The following is a 10905-nucleotide window of genomic DNA, read 5'->3' on the forward strand; positions in this document are numbered from 1 at the left end:
TTTGCAATATTATTATTATTATTATTTTTTTATTGCACTTCAAACAAACATAGTCAATGTACAGTCAGAATTGCAATATATATAAATCGGATAAACAAAAACAAAGCTGGTTTGCAATAGGATGTAGGTAAGCGCTGACTGATGACGTATCTGAGGTCAAAGTTGAGTGACTCCCGGTGGAAGAAATGTTCACCGTCTCTGTCCAAACAGAAACAAAACAATGCCATGAACACGATCAACGGAAGAGTTAAAATGTAAGTCTGTGATTTTTAATCCATTGTAACAGGTACAAATGTAAAGTAATGTATTTGAATTACGACAGAAAGGAAACTAGCTAGAGAGTGCTAACTATTGGGCTGTCTAACGTAGCTTTAAAGCTAACCGGCATCATTATATTATTTTCCCATGAGATATCCCATATATACAACACATGAACACCAGATCATTTCTTAATAAGGAGCTGATTTTGAAATCTGCAAAAAGTATACTGTTTTTCATAACGTGACGTTTGCACGATCCCTTTCTTTGCCTGCTCTATTCCTGCAGTGTTGCCACAGTGAGCTCCTGTCATGTAAGAGCCTGATCCTCACCATGGACGAAAGCAGTCTAGAAGAAGCCATCAAGACCTACAGCGCTCAGCTTCAGCAGGTGGAGGTGGCTTTATCTGCTGGCTTGGGCTCAGCGGAGCAGGCTGACCTGCTGAAGCTGAAGGAGGACCTGCAGCAGCTCATTGAGCTCACAGAATCCAGCCTGCTGTCTGTCAGAAAAAGCCAACTGCTGGCCTCTTTGGAGGAGCACTCGACAAACCAAAATCCCACATCGCTTACTAAGGAGACGTTTTTTGATGATGAGTTTGCAGCTTTCAATGCGGAACTGTCAAAGAACTCTGCTGAGGTAAAACAAAACACTGAACCTGAACCTGAACCTGAAGTGGAGGATATAAGTGGAACTAAGGTATGTGCGCCTTACCGTACCTCATGGGGAACCCTAGAGTACCATAACGCCATGGTGGTTTGCCATGAAGAGCCAGAAGAAGAAGAAGAAGAGGCTCGAGTCCGGGTGCTTTACCTTCATCCCACACACAAATCTATGAAACCCTGCGGCTTCTACCTTGAAGGAAAGTGCCGTTTCATGGACAACTGCAGGTGCTGCATTTTATGCCCCCACACACACACACACTTTTTTTTTTTCATGTTTAATGTAAGCTTGGTATATAATGTGTGGAGTCAGTTTAGTTTTTTTTTTACTGCCAGATATAAACATGTCCACATTTTAAAAACAAAACGTTAAGTGTTTTCCTTACACATTTAATACATGTGAGTTCACACATCTTGATAATTATTTTCATAAAACTTTTTAATTATATTTTCAAAGTAAAATATCATATTAAATACCATATTAACCGAATATAAATGTTAATACATTTATATATATATATATATATATATATATATATAAATAATAATTATATATATATATATATATATATATATATATATATATATATGTGTGTGTGTGTGTGTGTATGTATGTATGTGTATATATATATATATATATATATATATATATATATATATATATATTCAAGGTAAAAAAATAAATAAAATAAATAAATAATATATTTAATAATGACCTAAAACGTATGTTTTCATAATTCTAATTTAAAAATTTATTTTGAAGGTTATATTATGCATTTAATAATTACCTAAATAAAATAAAAATATGTATTTCCAAGGTAAAAAATATGTTTTATATATGAATAGCATGCATTTAATAATTACCTAAATAAAAAAATGAAACTTTTCAATATGATACATAAAATATTTACTTGGGTTAAAAAAATGACATTTTTGGGGGGAGTTACATAACATTTTAACACTAATCTAGTTGTCTTTTCATAAAAAGTTATCTGATATTTTAAGAAATGTATTGATCTTGACACCGTCACGACCAGAGTGTGTTTATCAGGTTCTCTCATGGTGAGGTGGTGTGTGTATCAGAGCTCAGAGACTTCCTGGAGGCTGACATCAGTAACATGGAGCTGGGCTCTGCGTGTTTGGCCAAGCATGAAGATGGCATCTGGTATCCAGCCAGAATATCAGGTACAAAACCGAGTTATTTGACCACCAACAAAAAAAATAAAAGGAAGAACAGATATTGCTACATGTCATGATATAATTTTTTTGTTACCTTCCCCACAATTTACACGACAGAGAGTGAAGCTTTATTGATCCCCAAGGGGAAATTTAATGGAAAATTGCAGCTTCAAATATAGACTGTACAAAAACACAACAGTACATTCGCTCGATCTGGTAAAACAGTGCAAGACATTACAAGCGTGCATGAGACATTGTGTTTCTCTGTTTCCAGGGATTGAAGGTGGTTTTTACACAGTGAAATTTAACTCGCTGCTGTTAAAAGAGGCTGTGCTGGAGGCTGATGGGATCATTCCTCCTCTTCGTCAGGATGATTATTCCTCTTCTTCCTCATCGGACTCTGAGGATGATACTGACCAGTGTGATGCCGGCTATGCTAAAGGTGCTAAAGCGTAATTACACCATTCCCTGGGATGTACATTTATATACTGTAATGCACACAGTCTGAGGAAAATATGTCTGTGTGAATCTCTTGAAAGAACTGTCCAGGTTTTCTTATTTCTCTTCAAAAACAAAATATATTCTGTTTTGCTTAAAAACAACAACAAAAAAGTAAAAAAGTAATTAATTTAGTTCATTTATATATATATATATTAGCCGCTCTGGAGAAAACCGTGATGTCAATGTCCAGCTCAGTTCAGTTCTCAGATAATGGTGTCAATGTAGGCAGATCAATATTATTGTTGAATATGAAATGAAATGTTAAATTTAATGTCCCCAACTAAGCAAGCCAAAAGCCAGTGGCAACAAAGGTGAAAAAAGGCGACAGTTCGCAGTTCGATATGAGTTTGGTACAATAGGAAAAAATGGTCACACTTTAGGGTCCAATTCTCACTATTACCTAACTATTAGCTATGACTTTTCCCTCAATAAACACTTAATTTCTGCTTGAAAGGTTGTTAAAGTCCCCCTATAATCAATAATTGTATCCATTAAAACTCATCTTTGATCACCAAAATTACATATTTAAACGTTTTTTCTTTGAGTTATTTTTTCATGCCTTAAAATAGCTTGAATGTAACTCTACTACCTTGTTCCATTTAGTATGTGGTTCTATGAATATGCAAATTAGCCCCGCCTCCACTCACTCACACCACCTCAGAGGTCCACTCGTTGACGATCACACATTGACGTGATTGTTTACAAGGTAGTTTGTGACGTCAGAAACACCAGCGATTTCAAACCGCGTTTTTGAGACTGTCTTTGGTTCACTGCAGTTTTAAGAAGTAAATACTCAGCAATGGTGTCGACATGAATGAATGAATTTGCACATGGTTTGTCTTATAGCATATTAAAAACACCACATAGACATATAAACAACAATAAAAACTTTTTTTATTTAACCTCAGGGGGACTTAAAGCCACACTAAGTAGAAATTGTGTTTTTGTCAAACAGCGACCCCTAGAGTCGGTGTGGAATACTTGCACTGTCGTAAATTATATTATAACATTTTTACATGATTGCAGCTAAATCACAAGTAAATAGTCTATAGTCTAGGCCTACTGTATAATTTAATTTGTGTTGTTTTTATTGGAATGTAAACATTACAAAATGCCAGATAACATCAATTAAGTTAAATGTACGTCGCATTATTTCATAACATTGGCCGTTATGATGTCATTAGACATGATGATTGCAATTTATCATAATAGTTAGCAAATTGTGCTCGTTTACACTATTTACAACCTCTACGTTAGGCTTATTTATGATAATTATGTGAGATATTGAAAGCTGTTCTCATGATAATCGCAGGAATCAATCAACAGCGTCGTCTGATATCCCTCAGGACTACGTGATAAATACACCTCACAACACCTGAGTTCAGCTGGCAAACTAATTCGTGAGGCATAGCTATCTGATTTATCAAAACGATTCCATTTACACCTGGTCACATAAATGTATTTTTGCGAAACGGATTTAAATTCGATCTTCAATTCTTGCGCTTTATGCAGATTTAATGGAGTGCACGTCACCGAAAGCAACAGATATGAGCTGCATTTTATAGATCATCAGCTAAAATTTCAAAATCAAAGACCGCAATAAGAGAGAGCAGTAACAGCCCTGGTAAGATCATTTCGTTTCTTTACTTTTAATGATGAAGATTGTGTGTTAAGCGTCTGCGACTTACTTTCACTTTGATTTGCGATAGTTTGCACGTTGGATTGATGCAGTTGCTCATCTGCGGTGATGCGTGTTCCAGCGCGTCGTCATATCTGTAACATAATAGCCTGTACAACGCTCTCACACGTTTTTTTTATTTATTTTTTTAGCATTTTTGGGAGGAGTACAATTTACATATGTGGTTTCAAAAACCATATGCATTTACACTTGTCCAGTTTCGTCTGGAATGCGTCCCAGATCTCCTCCTGAAGTGGTTTGAGGGATCGGATTCAAATCCGTCTCAAATGCGTTTCGGAGGGCATTTAAACCTGGACTTTTCACGATCGGATAGCTATCCGATCTGAGAAAATGCATGAAGTCGCCAGGTGTAAACAACCCCCATGACAAAAACATGCGCACGAAAGCCGAAAACAAACGCTGGTTGGCCTCTCACGTCCAAATTTGACGAAGTGGTGGGGGAAGTGACGTATGCCGTAAAGCAGTCGAATTTTGTAGTTCTTTTTGTGCTCTTGTTACTACCCGAACACCGAAGTTACATAGTGCCAGTAAAAGCGATACAGACCCTGTCAGGCTATGGCAGACGTGTCATTCAACCTATTGTAAGTCGATGTACCATCACAAGGATCTTGGAAATATATTATGAAGGTTGAAAAGTTACATAGTGTCGCTTTAAGTTTACGTATGAGGTAGGATTAAGAGATGTAGAATAAGGTCATGCAGTTGTGTTAGAAAAGTACAAAATAAATAGAATAATGTAAAATAATTGTGTGTTACAATTTGCTCCACTTAAACTATATTTAAACATTCAAAGTTTAGGTCCAACACTCCAATACTTAATTTTCCACATTCTGCTCCGTTCAAAGCTCTCAAAGTATACTTCTTTGCCCGTGAGCGCAGAAACACACATTCGACGCGTGCGCATTATCTTGATCAGTGTTTCCCAACCCTGTTCCTGGCGGCACAACAACACTGAACATTTTCAAACCATTCCTAATCACACCTTATAGTTGAATATCAGCATCAGCTCATCAGTAAAGACTCCAAGACCAGAAATATCTGGGTCAGATAAGGGAACACGGTTTGGAAACACTGATCTAGAGGACTTGTTTTCAAGCGCTCAAGTCATTTGCACATGTTACTAAAATAAGCATTTCTTTATGAGAATTATAATTTCAAATTGTTATGTTCCCTTTAAAGTGTTAATTGGATTTATTACTGTGAGATTTACCCTTCTACGATCAGATTACAATTAACAATGTCAGCGTGCATGTTAACTGTTTCCAGTAAAGCAACATGGACCTTTTGTTGAATCATTTTTAAAATGTCAGCTCAATTCAAGAGTCAAATGAATTAACCCCACATTAACATGTCTACCTGCAGTTTAGCCGTTATTAGAGCAGATGAGCAGGTTCACTGCCCATACACAAATACAGATGCATAGATTTGGAGCTATTCAATACATTTACAGGGTATTGTTGAAATCAAGTTGACTTTGTATCTCATTACAGTATCAATAGAGGAGGATATGGCCCAGGTAAACAGTGCAGAGTTTTGCGGTTGGGAGGCTCACACACGTGGCATTGGCTCCAAGCTTATGCTGAAAATGGGTTACGAGCTTGGTAAAGGTAGGTGACCATAACAGACGTCAGTCTAAACCATCAGAACACGTTTCTGTATTGTGCATGCGTTTCTAGCTAGTGTCTCTGTGTATTCATAGGTTTGGGGAAAACCCTCTCTGGTCGTGTAGAGCCAGTTCAGGCACAAGTTCTTCCCAAAGGCCGCTCATTGGACATATGTGCCGAGCTCACTCAGAGAAAGACTGCAGCCGCTATCGCCAAGGATAACCCGGCCTCACGTAAACCGAAGGCTAAACAGAGGAAGAGGAAGGCCTCCACATCAACACGCCACAATGTTTTTGATTTCCTGAACTCTAAGCTTGGTGATGGATCTCAGCCTGCATCTCATTCATCAAGCTCATCCGTCACTGGTGCAGAGGCCTACAGGGGCGGAAAGAGCGTCAAACGTTCACTGAATGTTCGTCTGTTCCAGGCCACCGAGAAAGTCACTCAAGTGGAGAGGGAGATCCAGCAACTCACTAAGTCTCTTAGAAAACGAAATGGAAGGTATGCTTTCCTCATTTTCCTTCCCTTTCATCACCCCCTCTTTCTCAATAGTACCCTTATCAGCGTTGCAGAAGCAGTTCAACTACCGTCTGCTCTTTTGAAATTTGAAGCTGTTTGGAGACTTATGGACATACAAATTATTTTGCTCATTTCAATTGAACAAATCATTTAGTTTGATTTAAATAATTCCAAATCACCATATTTATATAATTGAGTTGAAAATAGTAATTAACAGCAGCATTAAACTGAATTTTAATTATTTAAATGAGCTGTCTGAACAAACCGATTGGCTGAATCAGACTTTCTGATGACACATTTTTTAATATAGACCATTTCAATGAGTTTTCCAGATGAATCTGTTTTATGACTGTTTGACGACTCATTTCTTTCATTTAAAGTCCCCCTGTAGTCAATAATTGTATCCCTTAAAACTCATCTTTGATCTGAATGTAACTCTACACCCTTGCCTCATTTAGTATAAGCGGTTCTATGAATATGCAAATTAGCCCCGCCTCCACTCACTCACTCAGCTCAGAGATCCCCTCGTTGACGTGATTGGTTACAAGGTAGTTTGTGACGTCAGGAAAAACCAGCGAATTCAAACCTCGTTTTTGAGACTGTCTTTGGTTCACTGCAGTTTTAAGGAGAAAATACTCAGCAATGTTGCTGACTTATGAATTTGCAAATGGTTTGTCTTAAAGCATATTAAAAACACCCCATAGACATATAAACAACATTAAAAGCTTGATTTTCACAACAGGGGAACTAATTGATTGGATAACTCTCTTAGATCGCATACTCTCTTGAGTAGGTATTTATTTTGGATAAGTAATTACTCCACAACCACTAAAACAGTACGTTCTATATAGTATGAATATGTGTAGTATGGATGTAATCCAGATGCATTACATTCGCCATATTATCATGTGACCTACCAGCGTCAGTTGCGTCGCTTCACTGTCAATCACAAATCCTCTCCTGTGGCCTCATGGGATATTTAAAAGTGTTCATCGTTTGCACGCTCAAAATCTTGCCGGAAGTAGAAGTTCATCCAGGTACTTTTTGTCTACTGTTTTATGAGTGCTGTGAATTTGGACCAATTTTTTGGAGAGTATGTTTGATTACCTTTGTTTTCTCTGTCATAAAGCTGCTCATATAATAGTTTTCCAAAAATCGCGAAAACTGCTGTTAATTACCCATTGTCACACTACTGAAAAAGTGAAGTTAGCTGTATTGCTCCTTTCAGTTTTAGTCCCCAACACTGTTATTTTTTGTCTCTTTCTCAGTTTTCTTTAAGTCTTTCCTTTCTCTCTGTTCTCAGGGATGCTAAATTGGTCAGTCGAATGGAGGAGAAGCTCGCTGCTTCCCGCAAGTTGCTGGAGCAGCTTAAGGCTCAGGAACAGTCCATCCAGAGAGAGCAAAAGAAAGCAGACACACATAAGAAAATGACTGAATTCTGACAAATCTACTGTCTTTTTTTTATTTTATATACTGTTACTTGGAATTTTGTTTAGTGTGTTCAAACATTAATACAGTTATTGGGTATTAAAAAAAAATCTACATGATGATGAATGTGTGAAATACATTTTTATCATTGCATCTTACAGTGGAGGCAGTGCCATTGTATAAATCCAATCCATTATCTAAAAATAAAACAAAGCAAATATTCTATTACATAAAAAAAGTGTACAAGTCACTCGTTTTTCGAAAGAAACACTGTCCAACAGCAACACTAGTAGGTAAAGTTACAGCGGGACGCCTCGTCTCTTGAGCCTCCCCTGAACCCATTGAGTTTAAACAGTCCCCCTGAAGCGTGCGGAGGGTTTAATGGGGGGTAATTGAGAATGAATACAAGTCACGTGAGAGGAGGCAATGCCTCCATTGTGCTATGATTGGATATGATTGGGTTTTATGATAAATCCTGTGTGTCACTCTGAATGAACAAAGTGATGGCATTATGGAAAGACTAATTAAAAAAAGTAAACAACTCAGCCACTTAGATATTACCCCAAATCAAACTTGAAATGACCTGAAAACATGATGACTGGTAAACAGCTTGGGGAAATTAAAGATGCATCTTCGTATCTGTGAGTGACCATGTTTTATGAGATTTAACCTACTTGGTTTTAATAAATTGAACAATACAAAAAATAGAATTGTATTTTGTTTCTTTTTTTTTCTTTTTTGATGTAAAGTAATGCTTATTTAACCAGGAAAATCTGACTATATTAAGTTTAACTGGGACATGAATTTACATTTGATTTATTAAAAAAACGGAGGACTTTCCCTCCTCATTTCAGAGCACCACTGTATGCCACTGATTTGTATGTTCATAGCCCATCACTTGGTCTCTAATAACAGATAACACATAAAGAATGGCATGTGATACTTAATTCAGATTCATTCTTTTTTTTTATTTAAATGTTTCTTTTAAGGATCCAGTCCATTTGGATACACAACTGCACTTATAAAACAATGTGGTTTGCATAAGTTTCTGGAGAGGTTAATTTTCTGCAAGATAGATCGGCGTTAATACACTGAAAAAAATTATTCTGACCCCTTGTAAATGTTGAATGTTTTTATCTGGTTAATTTCACTGATTTTAATGTGTCATTTAATCCTACTTATTTTTTATTATTAATTTTCAAATTCACTTCCCTTGTTTAAAACAAGTTAATTTCATTAAATTAAAAGTAATTAGAAAAAAATAAGTTTAATTTAATATCCATATACACTGTAAAATGAATACGCTATATCTACTCAATAAAATTGTGCAGATTACAAGCAATATTATTAATAAAATTTAACACATTAGAATTGAGTAATAATCAAATCAATTCCTTTAAAGTTAACCATTTAAAAATGTTTAAACAAAAATATCTGAATAACAGACAGACGTCAAAGATGAATTAAGAACTCCTGACCCACTAAGCAAAATGATGTCCAAAAGACGTCTTTTCAACGTCTTTGTCACAAAAGTCGGACGTTGAAAAGACGTCCACTGAGGAGCCAGAATGAACGTTTTTATGACGTCTTTTTTTGACGTGTTCTGCACGTCCGATATCTAGACGTTCATCGAACCTTCGTACAAGGTTATAACTAGTTCAGATGTGGCCATTGTGGACATATTTCAACATCATTTATGGTCTCATTTAGACATAATTACTTTGACTATTGCTGTCAGATGATCTTAGTGAGAATTAACAGAGGTTTAGATGTTGATATTTGTTTAATTTGAAGTGTCACCATTGTGGTGATTAGTGTTTGCTTTAGTTGGGCTCTTGGTCCCCGTTCATTTTACTTTAACTTTTATTTAACTGCTTTAACTGTGTGTTTGTAAAACACAATTGTTGTGGCAGAGAAAGCCAATAATAAGTAAGATCAGCTGTTTTCAGCTTGTTGATGATGATGAAATCATCACAAAAAAAGCATCTAATGTTGTCAGATGCTTTGGCATTTGAACAAGTGTATCATGTAAACACACAGACATCAAGATTTTGCATATGATTCACAACAATGGTGACAATCAAAACAAAAAAGCTTGGGAATTAAGGATGAGTTTTGTACTATGAAAGCTACCCATCATGCATTGCAGCATGAAGCTTTTTTTTTTTATTATTGTTACCATTGTTGTGAATCATATGCAAAATCTTGATGTCTGTGTGTTTACATGATACACTTGTTCAAAACATCATGTGCACATTCTTTTTATACACCTTCAAATAAGTGATAATTTTAATGATTTTGAAACCAATATTACAGTTCCACAAGGTTGGTGGTTATGAACGCCAAAGCATCTGACAACATTAAATGCTTTTTTTGTGATGATTTCATCATCAATAAGCTGAAAACAGCTGATCTTACTTATTATTGGCTTTCTCTGCCACAACAATTGTGTTTTCCAAACACACAGTTAAAGCAATCAAATAAAAGTTGAAGTAAAAGGAACGGGGACCAAGAGCCCAACTAAAGCAAACACTAATCACCACAATGGTGACACTTCAAATTAAACAAATATCAACATCTAAACCTCTGTTAATTCTCACTAAGATCATCTGACAGCAATAGTCAAAGTAATTATGTCTAAATGAGACCATAAATGACGTTGAAATATGTCCACAATGGCCACATCTGAACTAGTTATAACCTTGTACGAAGGTTCGATGAACGTCTATATCGGACGTGCAGAACACGTCAAAAAAAGACGTCATAAAAACGTTCATTCTGGCTCCTCAGTGGACGTCTTTTCAACGTCCGACTTTTGTGACAAAGACGTTGAAAAGATGTCTTTTGGACATCATTTTGCAGCAGAATCACTGAAGGACAGAACCGTAATGTTAAACCGTAATTTTAAGTCACCATTATGGGGATCAGTGTGTGTTTTAGTTGGGCTCTTTACCCTTAAACGGTTAACTTTAGACTTTGTTTGGCTGCTGTACCTGAGTTACAACAGCCAGATGAACAAATAGAAAAGGTGATCTGATGGTGTTGGTTGTGATTTAAC

At 36.3% G+C, this 10905-nt stretch overlaps 1 protein-coding gene across 1 annotated transcript; it reads left to right on the forward strand.

The window, feature by feature from the left end:
- Positions 1 to 97: 97 nt before the first annotated feature.
- Positions 98 to 8557, forward strand: zgpat (zinc finger, CCCH-type with G patch domain). Its single transcript, XM_082155159.1, has 7 exons — positions 98 to 254; positions 547 to 1145; positions 1969 to 2102; positions 2371 to 2538; positions 5787 to 5903; positions 5996 to 6401; positions 7723 to 8557. The coding sequence occupies exons 2-7, from the start codon at positions 592 to 594 to the stop codon at positions 7859 to 7861; spliced, it is 1518 nt and encodes a 505-aa protein (XP_082011285.1). The 5' UTR covers positions 98 to 254; positions 547 to 591; the 3' UTR covers positions 7862 to 8557.
- Positions 8558 to 10905: the final 2348 nt, after the last annotated feature.

Source organism: Leuciscus leuciscus (assembly GCF_965113295.1).
Source record: "Leuciscus leuciscus genome assembly, chromosome: 23".
In the NCBI taxonomy this organism is placed as follows: domain Eukaryota; kingdom Metazoa; phylum Chordata; class Actinopteri; order Cypriniformes; family Leuciscidae; genus Leuciscus; species Leuciscus leuciscus.

Coding starts and splice junctions, on each gene's coding strand:
- zgpat (XM_082155159.1), top strand. CDS start 592: ATGGACGAAAGCAGTCTAGAAGAAGCCATCAAGACCTACAGCGCTCAG. Junction 2,539..5,786: donor TGATGCCGGCTATGCTAAAG/GTGCTAAAGCGT, acceptor ATCTCATTACAG/TATCAATAGAGGAGGATATG. Junction 5,904..5,995: donor GGGTTACGAGCTTGGTAAAG/GTAGGTGACCAT, acceptor GTGTATTCATAG/GTTTGGGGAAAACCCTCTCT.